General features: G+C 42.6%; 1 protein-coding gene across 2 annotated transcripts in view; it reads left to right on the top strand.

The window, feature by feature from the left end:
* Window positions 1–12,602, top strand: part of ADAM19 (ADAM metallopeptidase domain 19) — a 52,980-nt gene extending 40,378 nt beyond the window's left edge. For both annotated transcript variants that reach the window (XM_078150537.1, XM_078150536.1), the window contains 4 exons: window positions 1,776–1,860; window positions 2,276–2,500; window positions 9,455–9,613; window positions 10,253–12,602. In XM_078150537.1, coding sequence (XP_078006663.1) covers window positions 1,776–1,860; window positions 2,276–2,500; window positions 9,455–9,613; window positions 10,253–10,306 — 523 coding nt within the window. In that variant the 3' untranslated portion in view covers window positions 10,307–12,602. The remainder of the gene's footprint in view (window positions 1–1,775; window positions 1,861–2,275; window positions 2,501–9,454; window positions 9,614–10,252) is intronic.
* Window positions 12,603–12,624: the final 22 nt, after the last annotated feature.

Genomic DNA, 12,624 nt, shown 5'->3' with positions numbered 1-12,624 from the left:
CTAGTGCCTTCCCTCTGTTAATTATTTCTTATTTATCCTCCATCTAGTTTGTGTGTGTATACACACACACACACACACACACACACACACACACATATTTGCTTGTTGTCTCCCTCATTAGATTATAAGCTCCCTGAGGACAAGGACTGTCTCTTGCCTCTTTTTTTGTATCCCCAGCACTTAGCACAGTGCCTGGCACCTAGGAGGGGGTTAATACATGTATATTGATTGCTTGATAGTTACAGTTTTAAGTCTTAGTGGAGCCAAGGGTTCAGAGCCTTAGTCTTAGGCAAGGTCAGGGTTGGGGGGAAGAGAAAGGGGGACATTGGGGAAAGATCTTGGGCCTTGTGACACAAGGCACCCTGAGAAGGGAGGCAGAAACACAAGGACACTGGCCCCTGTGGGCATAGAGCCTAGGTTACCATAAAGTTGCTGGTAGAGAAGGGGACCAGTAGGTGAGGAACAAAAATAGGTCTAGGCTGGGGGCAGCTAGGTGATACAGTGGATAGAGCTCTGGCCTTGGAGTCAGGATGACCTGAGTTCAAATCCTGTCTCAGATACATAACACTTGGTAGCTGTGTGACCCTGGGCAAGTCACTTAACCCCAATTGCCTCACCAAAAAGCAAAAAAAAAAATGGATCTAGGCCTGGGGAAGAGTTCATTTGGGACACAGCTATCAGCTCCCTAGATTACTTAGGGCTGGGGATGAAATAACTGTCTGGTATCTTCTTATTTTTACTAATAATTTTTGCTAACTAGGTGCTAAGTTCAGTTATTTTCACCTGATGAGGAAGTAGAATGGCCATCAGCACCTTCTGAATTTCAATGCCCTGGAAATAAATTAATCATCCAATCAATAAACATTTATGAAGCACACAGTAGTGTGCCAGGCCCTTGTCATGCAAAGCAACAAAATGAAACAACCCTTATTCTCCAGGAGAATAAAATGGACAGTGTTATGTTAAATACTAAACATATAATCTATGGGAGAACATGTAAATATATCATTATATGTAGAATAAATACAAAATAAACACAAGGCTATTCAATATAAGATGTTTAGGCAAAGAAGGCAGTACAGTTGAGATGTCCAGGGAAAGGCTTTGTGTAGATTAGAAGGTGGTACTTGAAATGTGCCTTGAAAAGTAAATGAGAGATTCTCTGAGGCTGAGGTGAGTGCACTCCAGGCTGGGGATGGGGGCAGCTAGTACAAAGGAATAGAGATGGGAAAAGCCACATCACCCCATCTCATTTCTGTCTCTGGAGTCAGGGCATGAGACTTTCTATTTTGGCATGTGTTAGCCTGTTTCATTTTTTTTAAACTGCCATCACTTTTCCCTCTCATTCCTCTTTTCTCCTTTAACCAAAACCAACGACGGTTAATGCAGAAATCTTCTGATACAGAGGCTTTGGCTGACAAATTAAATTTTGTGCCCATGGGCCCAAGCCTAAGCTTTCTGCTAGATCCAGCCTTGAAGGAAGAAAAGAATTGCTGGAAAGGTAGAAGCCCAAAAAGAATTTGTGATGCTTTCCATCTTCAGGGGGCCAGGCCTGTGTATCATTCTTAGGCCAGACTACAAAGATGGGGCTGGAACATGGTGGGGTGGGTGCTAGGAATCATACAGAAGGGAACAGGAACTCCTTTTTGATCAGAGTAGAAAGAAATGTAGGAGAGGGGGAAATCTGGACACATTGATTGCAACTAGGAACCTGAAGGGACAAATTTGTCTTTGATAGCACCTGTGGTTACATGCTTCCATTTTTCTGTTTTCAGTTGCCCCTTCAAGGTGACCCAGAATGGTGGGACTGGCCATGCCAACCCAACTTTCAAGTTACAGACACCCCAGGGAAAGAGAAAGGTAAATCCTTTGTATGCTTGGGAAACCTGCATCTTCTCCCCATTTCTGCACCCTCCTGGGACCATCTGTACTGCATATATGCAGAATTTTCCCTTTGGTTTTCTCCAGAATTCTTGAGGAGGGAGGAGGAAGGGTTACAAACAGGTCTGTGAATAAATTTTACTGAATTGGCCAGAAGTTATGACTAATTATGGCATTCTTGGAAAAGACATATTTGGAAAGACAATAACTTATCTGTGTCTCTGGGTGATCAGGAAATTCTAGAGTTAGAAGGATCTTTCAGAATTCATCTTGCTTATCACTCTACCTCTGGTCTTCTATCCCAATGGGATATATAGGAGGGCAACTAAGATCTAGGTCATTCAGACATGGGGTACAGATATCTCATTGGTGTTTTGTTTCACCCCATATATAGGTTACTAACACGCCTGAGGTTCCTCGCAAGCCATCACAACCTCCCCCCAGACCACCTCCAGACTATATGCATGGGGGGTCCCCACCTCCCCCTCTCTCGGTACACCTCAGTAGGGACATCAGGAACTCCCCAGGGGTCATGACCCAAGTGGAAAGAAAAGAATCTGTGAGAAGACCTCCCCCAAGCCGGCCAGTGCCTCCAGCTCCAAATTATATTGCTACCCAGGTAAGAGTTTGCCCCATTCATAGTGTGAGGGCTGGAAGGGATCTTAGAGACTACCCAGAGTAAACTTCTAATTTTATAGATGGGCAGCCTAGGACATGGAAAGCATAAGTGACTTGCCTAAAGTTAAATGTAGTCAAATGTAGGATGCCACATAGATGTTAAAGCAAACAGCATCAATGCAATATAATCTCAGCAGCTCCCTACCCCATCACCAGCAGCTTCAAAGGACTCAGAACAAAGAAGAACTCATGAATAAAAAGGTGCCTGTTTCATCAGAACATGCTAATGATGCCCTCTAATGAGAGGACTGTCTGCTGAGGAAAATCAGGCAGGGTTACCAGGGTTTCTAAGGAAGTGGCTGCTGCTGCCCCGAAGCTAGTCTTTCCATCTTCAGCCAAACCTCCTGGGTTTCATTGTTTGTTTCTTCTCCTTTCCCAGAGACAAAACTCCTCAGTTGTATTCCTGTTGCCTCCTTCACCTAGGGTTTCCTCTTGTTCTTCTTGGTCCGGGTTGTGCAGGGTGGGATTTACAGACAAGTCTAAGCTATCCCTGTTTCTTAAGATCCTCAGGCTTTGGTGGGCTTGGGGGAGTTAGGATCAAAGTTCTTGTTTAGTAAACTAAGAGGGTTTGGTTCTGATTTTGAAGATTTTTTTCCTGATGATACTTCCCTTTCTGCATTTCCTAAAAACTGAGAGAAGAAAGGGAAATAAGAGATAGAGGAGAAAAAGAAGTGAGAGAGAAAGGGGAAGAGATGGAAAAAAGAAGGGAAAGAGGTAACAAAGAGAAGAGGGAAGGCAACCTTAGGAAGAAAGGAGGAAAATGGTGAGAAGAGAAAGGAGGAAGCAGAGAGAGGATAAATTGGGAGAAGAGAAGAAAAAAAGAAGAAACAAAAAGAAATATGGAAGAGAAATAGATAAGGAGGAAGAAAAAGAAGGGAAAAAAGAACCTGAAGAGAGTGGAGAGAGAAATAGTAAGCCTATTATTCCTAGAAACCCACACAATCTTTTTTTTTTTTTTAATGAGGAACGAGCCAGGCTCACCCCATATTGCCCTCTGGCCCTGAGCCACCGGTCAAGGGGGTAGGAGAGAAAGGCAGAGCAAAAGGAATTCAGATGTACAGCTATGTCTCTGGAGGACGTGAAGAAACAAACAGCCAGCTTCAGCAGCCTGCCCCCACCTCCCAGTTGACAAAGCTTCTGGCAGGAAGAAGGAGCAAACAAAACCAGGAAGGGACCACGAATCTGTGTCAAATAAATATCCCTGGTGCTGAAGTGCAGAGATCGTTTCCCCTCACATCAGGCGTGTTTACTGAGACAGAGCTGCTGAGCACAGCTGGCTTAGATGTCCTTGGGCAGGCTTCCAGTCAAGATGGTGGAGTGAGAAGTTAAAGGAAACTAAGCTCCTCACATTCCCTTAAAAAGAAAAAAAGAAACAAAAAAGAAACACCAGGGCGGGGAGAGAAATAGATTAAAAACCACACATGATAATAAAAATTTATCACAAAAGAAAATTAAGGACCAGCACAATAAGTAAACACAATACCACAAAACAACACAGAGCAACTGAAACAAATTAAAACCTCAGAGGCACAAGAAACAATACAAGACATCCTAACATCCTTCAAAGGACAAATGCCACATTTAAACGATTTAATGAGGAATTTCCATGTTAAGAAAATTGCCAGAAATTTTTAAATGAGAGGAACTGAAGCTGGAATGAAAAGATGCTTTTAAAAATCAGGAGGATATGATGATTAAAAATGTGACTAATCTAGAGAATGTAATAGAAAAACCTGAAAATATCCTTACAGAAGGCAGTCAACCTTAGATTCGCAAGGGTGGAAAACAGGCTCACAGACAACATATGCAAAGTAGAAAAACAAGCTAAGAAGAGAACTCACATATTGAGAAAATGGATAAGTATTCAAATACAAGGGACAGATCTGGTATGCCTAGGTAAGGCATACCAAAGTCAGAGGTTGCTGACATCCCAGAAAATGTGAAAAAACAAAAACAGAGGGGCCTTGGAGTCAGGAGGCTCTGAGTTCAAATGTGGCCTCAGCCACTTGACACTTACTAGCTGTGTGACCCTGGGGAAGTTACTTAACCTTGACTGCCTTACCAAAAAACAAACAAACAAAAAAAACAACAGAAAAAAATCTTAAAATTAGATTCCAGGAAATTATTCAGAAAAGCTTTCCAGAATTGAAAGTGACAATAGGCAAATGTAAAGAATCTACTGGTCCCCTACTTGGAAAAAATTTGTGAGTCAACTTTCCTAGATGTAGTATAAATATTAAAATAACAAGGAAAGAATCCCACATGAGCTGCAATAAGACAAAAAGGACATACTAAGAATTGCAATGACAGTAGATTTCCCAAGAAAAAATGATCAGACAAATTGGAATGTAATATATATTATACAGTAATTGACAGGTGTGTAGCACTGTAGGAGGCAGCTACAGGGCTCAGTGGAGGGACCACTGGGCCTGGAATCATGACATTTGCTGCTGTTCAGTTGTGTCAATCCTGGCTGTCTCCTTATGACCCTGGGGGTTTTTCTTGGAAAAGATACTGGATTGGTTTGCCATTTCCTTCTCCAGCTCCTTTTATAGATGAGGAACTGAGGCAAACCAAGGTTAAGGAACTTGCCCAGGGTCACACAGCTAGTAAGTGTCTGAAGCCACATTTGAACTCAGATCTTCAGTGCTCTAATCACTAAGCTACCTAGCTGCTCTGGAATCAGAAAGAACTGAGCTCAAATTTGGCCTCAGATGCTTACTAGCTGTGTGACCCTGGGCAAGTCACTTAGCATCTGTTTGCCTTAATCCACTGGAGAAGAAAATGGCAAACCACTCCAGTATATTTGCCAAGAAAACGCCATGAACAGTATTGGTGTGATATGATAATGAAGAATTGGACACAACTGAATGACTGAACAGCAAATGTAGCACTAAAGTTTGCAAAGTATTTTCCATAGAGTACTATGTAATTTGAGTCTCATAACATCTGATGTAGCAGGTATTATTAATATTATATCCATTTAATAGAGGAGGAAACTGAAGGTTAGAAAGGAAACAAAGCAAAACAAAACAAAAACTTGCTCATGCTCACACGGCTAAATGTCTGAAGTGGGATTTGAAACCAGATCTTCTTGGCTCCAAATCTGCTGCTCTATCCACTATCCCTTATGCATGGGTTGGAAATCTAGAATTCTCTATCCGGTCAAATTTAGTATACTGTTAGAAGAAAAGAGATGGATAAATGGTAAACTTTTGGATATTGAATAATTCACAAAACTGTGTGCATTTCAAAAACATCATAAAGGCAGCCAGGTAGTTGAGTCACATAGGCAAGGGCTTAAAATAACGCTTCTTACATCAAGATAAACTATTTCACAAGTAATTGTGAAAACCTTCAGAGAGTGGCACTGACTAAATTAAAATTCAGCATGTTCAACGAGCGTAAGAAAAGAGGAAAAAAGATAGAAAAGAAATACACATTTCCCCCCCTCAAGTATACATAGAAAGTAAACAAAAAATATATTCTGAGTAAGAAAGAAGACATTGGAAAGAAAAGCAGAAATTCTATACAGCACATGCACGGATTATACTTTAACAAAATTAGTCACAAATAATGATCATGTAATCAAAAGATAAAAGCTGTTTGGGTTATGGTTAAGTAATCTATTAAGTAATGTCAAGTGAATGAGAAAATTATAAAGTTGAATGAAGACCACAAGGTGTTGTATATAAAAATATGAGGTATGCAATGAAAGTAATATCCAGAGGCAAATCTGGTAGTGTGGAATGCCACTATCAATAAGTAGAGAAACTTAGCCAGATGAGTCTATGCTTAAATAGCTTAGAAAAGAAGAAATAATATCCCCAAGGAAAATAGAAAAGGAAATAACCCAAACAAAAACTAAAGTTAATATAATTGAAAATAATTAAGCAATGGAAAGGACAAATAAAACCAACAATAAATCAATAAAGAATGGACATATCAATTAAAAAAAAGATGATCCCTAATTTTCAAAGTTAGAAATGAGAAAGCAGAGATTATGAGACCAAAAGAAATGAAGACACTGAACAGAGAGCACTGTGCAAAGCTCTATGCTAATAAGTTTGAAGGGCTAAAAGAAATTGATGTTTATTTACTAATATACACTATTAAAATTATCCCTGCCAAAGTAGAAAATCTATTCTGTCGTAGAAGGAGAAATCAGACTTCACAGAACGAATCCCCTTAATAAAAGGATTTGTTCTGTAAAACTTGGACTCAGTCAAAGGGCTGCACCTGAGGACCTAGAAGGCCACATATGACCTCAAGGCTGTAGGTTCCCCACCCCTGCCTAGACTGACATAAATACCCAGAAATCCACTCCCCCCACCCCAAAACACCAAAAAGAAGCACCCTTCTTACCCAAGAGATAGAGAACCAAGATTAATTATGCACATAGTGCCACCAGGCTGTGCCATATATTTTGCAGCTTCTGGGAGACTTTCTCGGTATTCTTTTCACTGTCTGATCAAACAATCTGTCACTACCATTTTCTCTTTCCACCAAGACTGGTCTCCATTTATCACCAAATCACCTATGTAATCTGGCAAAAATAGCCATGGAGTCAACCTCTCCTCTCTGTGGTGGGAAGATCTCACAGTGGGAAAGACACATGAGAGAACCCTTCCTTGTGCATGACAACGCCTGGCTTTGCTCTCTGAAGCCCAGCCCTGCAGGCTCCCAATTTTCTGTACTACTCTTGGTTCTTAGTATGGTTATCTAAGTTTTACACTCTCTTAGCCTTTTCATATCTGTTGTCTTCTTTGAACCTCACAGTGACCCTTTGAGGCAGGCAAAGAAAGAGATTATGGCCCTCATTTTACAGCTGAGGAAAATGAGATCTCCAGAGCTTAAGTGACCTAGTGAGTTTAATAGCAAAGTTTCAGCTTTTACAAGCTTCAATGTCAGCATATACTTAAAACAAAAAGCATTTATTGTTTCCTATGGCTAAATGCCTACTATCTGCAAAACACACATGCTTGGGAAGTTACAAAGGCCCTTGGAAGGTCTCGAAGGCCAGGCTAAGGACCCTGAAGACCTAGTTCTGTATTCCTAGCACTCAGAGTCTTCGGTGGGTCCCTATTCAACATTTCTAGTCTCCTGAACCTTCTTCTCCTCACAGGCACCCTGTGCTCAGAGGAACATTTCGTAGGCTGGTTGATTGATTTCCATGGAATTCTTTGTGTCCCTGGATAACCAAGATCCTCCTTGTCTCCCTGCCCCTCAGACTACTGACTCTATGCAGTGAATTCTTTTTTTCAGAGCTGTTCAGTGGGTTGAATGTGGCTCTTAACACAGCCAACCAAGAGTTGAGGAAGGCCTCTTGGACTGCCTCACTCTGTTTTCTGTCATGATCAGCACTTCCTTCATGGCAGGAGGGAAGCAGGGAGGCCAGACGCTGAGATATGGGTGCAGATTACTCCCTGCTAATGTTTCCCCTCAGACACGGCAAACAGCTGTTGGAGTGGAGTTTTTCCAACGACAGTTTGACATCTGCACACAGCTGTTCAAACATTTTCTCCCTTTGGACCCAAGTGATGTTTCCCTTCCTATTTTGCTAGTTGTTCAAGGGATCGTTTTGGAAGGAATGGAATAAATTAGACAAGATTCTTCTCGCCCATCCTTTCGCTGGAATTCAGTAATCCACACAAATCAGTTTAAGTTTTCTAAGGTCTAATGACGCAGATCATGGATTTTTCAGGTGCTGAGATTATCCTGAGACTTTTTCCACTGTCCATTAGTACCTCTTCTGAGAGTGGGCAGGGGAAGAAAAGTACAGATTTAAAAACTTAAATCCGTCAAGTTGATTTTTCTGGTTTAAAAAAAGTCAAAAAGCTACATGAGGACAGGGAGTATGCCTTGTTTTTCTAACCTTGAACTTAGCAGGTGCTCAGGAAATGTTGAATGAATGAAAGATTGGGTAGGGGTTGGCAAAGTGGGAGCCCCAGAAGTCAGTAGGGTATTTCATTGACTTGTGAGATAGCTTCAGTTTCTCACACTTGATAGATCTCCTTGGGAGATGTCAGTCATTCTATCAAAAACGGAAGAGAAAGTTGGAAAGAAAGAACTGAGTCAAAATCAAAATTGTGGAATTTGAAAGCTCTGTGTTTCTCTCCAAAACTCCCATTTTACAATCCATTTCCACTACGATTCCTTTTCTCTCCTCTTGCTCACTGGGGCTGATGGCAAGAACAAAGGGTTTGAGTCAGATTTGAGTTCTAGTAGTAGCTCTGCCTATAAAAGCTGTGAAATTTTAAGTAAATCATTTAGCCCCTCTCTCCCTTCTCATCTGTCAAATGGAATTAATATGTGCCCTGTCTACTTCATGTAGATTTCCTGTGAGGATTCTTGTGAGATCATATCTGTGAACAGATTTTTTAAAACTTTAAAATGCTAAATGAATATATACTGTTATCATCAATCAATCGATCAACCATTATCATCGTTAGCTGGCTGGACCCCTATCATCCTCCCTGACTATTTCACATAAAGTCCTGTTTCCTAATGCCATCACCTTAGGCAAGTCACTTGACCTCTCTGGGCCCGTTTTTTCATCTGTATAATGGGTGGTGGCAGGCAGGAGGGCTGCTGGCCTAAGTGATCTGTAGGGTGCCTTCCATCTTTGAAGTTCTGTGGATTCTTTAACCTATTCAGTTGAGTTGTCCTAGGATTCCAGCTCACTTCCCTGAAATTGAAAGAGTTGGAGTAGATCATTTCCAAGGACCCTTCTGACTCTAAATCCCATGAACTGGATGAACTTTTGCCCTCCATGGTACTTCTGTATCATCCCAGCAGGCTTGGTGACCCCGAGGAGACCAGTCCCGTGTTTTGGTCTCTGCTATTGCCCTGTCTGTTTAGAGTCAGGCTGAAAGTCTCTTTACTTTCTCCTTAGGAGTTCTCCAGACCCCGCCCACCCCAGAAAGCTCTGCCTGCCAATCCGGTGCTGGGTCGCAAGACATTCCCAAAGAAAGGTGGCTCCTCTGCCTTGCTGCCGCCTGTGGCTGGAAGCAGCCCCCGCTACCTTCAGCCACTAGTGACTCCAGCTCCTAAGGTGTGTGTCTCATGGAAGCATTTAGAACAGGAACAGGTACAAATTGCCTCTTCCTGCCCTTGGGGTGCAGAACAGATGAGTGCAGTTCGCTGTGGGCGGAAGACCAGACACAGCTATGGCCTCGTGCTGTCCGTAGTCCAAATGATGCCTTTGGACAGTTGTTCTGTGTGTTGCCTATTCTGGGTGGGGATGGGGGAGGTAATGAAGTCGGTTGATTAGCCCAGCTTTGGTTTCACACAAAAGGCTTATAGATCCATGAACAGATATGGAAGCTTGAACCCCTCGCTAAACCCTCAGGCTGTAGGGATGTGATTTGTTGGCACATTGGCTTTTTTCTGAGGAAGCAGGGTGGCAACATAGTAGCAATAAGAGTTCTGGTTAAAAGACCTGGGTTTGAATCCCGACTCTGCCACGTACTAGTCCTGTAACTACGGCATAGGTCAGTGTGCCTCTCTGAGCCTCAGTGTCCTCTTCGACGTCCCTGGGCCGATGTGAGGATGGCAGCCTGTAAACGTTAAAGGATTTGAAATCCGAGAGTTTGTAGTGGATGAACTGGTCTCGTTCAGCAGATGTCCCAGTGGTTAAGTTTGTTTCTGTTTGGTGCGTTGAACTAATCGTTTCCCCTATGTCTTTCCAAAGTTTCCAGATTTTAGAGCCCAGAGGGCTGGAGGAGTAACTAGCTCAAAAATCTGATCCCAACACTTGACTTGAGGAGTCCCAACTGGAGTTCCCTTTTTCCACGAAGAGCTTGGAAATCACAAAAGATATCGTGGCTGTGTACTCAGGCAGAACCATATCTAGTCACTTGCCATCTTAATTAACTTACCTCCTCCCCCTACCTTCAACCTCATCACCTCCAATTTTTGGATACTTTGACCCAGAAGTAGTATGGTCTAGCTTCTTTTGGAAGCCCAAAGTGACTTATTTCTAACAAAATTTAAGTGTCATTTTGTGCAATATATGATTTGGGGAGGGGAAGAGAGTAGGAACCTGGGAAAGAAGATGAACATTGGCTTCACCTGACTGTCAACCACTCAGCATATCTGCAGAGATTGGGTCACTTACCTTCCAGTGGTCACCTAAGCCCTCCAAGACTGGCACTGGAAGAGAAATTGGGCTAATGAGGGATGTCACATCTATCTCCTAAGCCATCTCATATCAAGACTCAGCCTGGAGAAGCCATCCTGGAGAAGGATCCATCTACCATGTCTTCCATGCCTTCTCTAAGAAGTTGGAACAAGTGGTTCAGCTCCAGGGAACCCTGGGACCCAGAGAAGAACCAGAGGAAAATCGCTGTTGTGATCAAGTGTGTGAGGTCACATGAGCCATCTTGGTTGGGATACTTTGTGTTGATTTCTTGTTCATCTGTGATGCTTATCCTGTGGAGGTCTGAATACTTCTCCTTCCCTACTCCCTTTCCCCCTTCTCCATTATTCATATGGGTCTTTTTTGACTCAGATAGGTACTACAGCTAGGTTAACCTCTCCATCTACAATAACATAGACAGCAGGGGGAGCGCTATGTTTGTGCCTCCTCTGAGCCATAATGGTAATGCCAAAGGTCATGAGTACCAATAGTCTGGGACTCTTATCCTCCTGGTGCGTATCAGGTACATTCCATTCTAGCACTAGCTACCCTGGAGTTCCACTGTTTGATCCCTCCCCTCCCACCTCACTGTCCCTCAGGCCTTCGACTATAATGATGTGTGGTGCTTTGGTGAATGGACACTATCAAGCCCTGTCTTCCCAGGGATGTGGTGCGTATAGCTATCCTCAGGGCTCATTAGTAATTCCCTAAAACTGCAAGAGGGTCTTGCTTAGAAATCTGTGTTTATCTTTGTGTTTTGGGCTTCCTCAGGATTGCTGACCAGAAGAGGATTGGCAAGGCAGAGACATTAATGATTGCTCTCCCACCCCCCACTTAGTTTATTTTTAATTTTGTTTCATGAAATCAGGGGTAAAAGCAGACATTTTGGTTTTCAATGTGAATCTAAGGAATTGCCATGTGACTTGGATTAACTCTGTCTACCTGGTCAGGCTGTCTTTTATCTAATGTTCAGCCCTCTCCAGTCAAATATTCCAGAAAGAATACATCCCTTGAATTTCCCAACTCTGAAAAATGTTCTCCCTAGCACAAGACCCAGAAGAGTGTCCAGATCGCAAATCCATTTGGAATGTTGCTGCAGCATTCTTCCTGCCAGTCAGCTCACAGCCCCTTTATAAATGGTCCATCCTAAATGACCCAGTTCCTCATAGATCTGTGGGAGCTATCCCAGAAAAGAATATTTGCATCTAGGGGAGACAATGAAAAGAAAAATGGCTTCATTAGCCATTTGTACATTGACAGAGATTCCAGTTGTAAAGCCAGCTGTTTTCTCTAGCCTTCTGGAAGCCTCTCTCCTGATCCCTAGTTATAGGAGATGGACAGCTGAGATGTCTAGCTGATGGGAGAAGGGCAAGCCAGGCATTTAATTCTAAAATCATTTCTCCCTGAAACAACACGGAAAGGAAACTAATGATTTACTTTTTCAAAAACCTCTTTCTCCTTCCTACTCCTTGTCTCCACGAATGGGCATTGGGAACTGGAAATAGGTGAATTTTCTCTGGATCTCTGACCCATGTATTGTTTCTGCCTCTATTCTGTATAGGCAGGTCAAGCTGATAGAATCTCAGGCTACAAAGAGCTTTAGTCACTGCCCCTGTACCCTGATTCCCATTTCTTTACCATGCCTAAGAAGCACTGCTCAGGATAGAAGCCCAAGAAAATCCCAGGGAATATAAAATTCAGAAACCAACTGGAAAGGTACTCCAGTCCCTTTCGAAGCTGTAGGCTGAGGCTTTGCAAAAACAAAACCTTCCAAAGTAAACTTTCAGTACATGGGCATGTGTGTATGTGAGAGAGACAGAGAGAGACAGAGAGAGAGAGAGAGAGAGAGAGAGAGAGACAGAGAGAGAGAGAGAGAGAGAGAGAGAGAGAGAGAGAGAGAGGGAGGGAGGAGGAGGGAGGAGGGA

The sequence above is a fragment of the Phascolarctos cinereus genome, unplaced genomic scaffold (assembly GCF_003287225.1).
Source record: "Phascolarctos cinereus isolate Bilbo 61053 unplaced genomic scaffold, phaCin_HiC Scaffold_2;HRSCAF=192, whole genome shotgun sequence".
Lineage (NCBI taxonomy): Eukaryota > Metazoa > Chordata > Mammalia > Diprotodontia > Phascolarctidae > Phascolarctos > Phascolarctos cinereus.
Note: the sequence above shows the minus strand (reverse complement) of the source record. Positions and strands in the feature narration are given on the sequence as shown.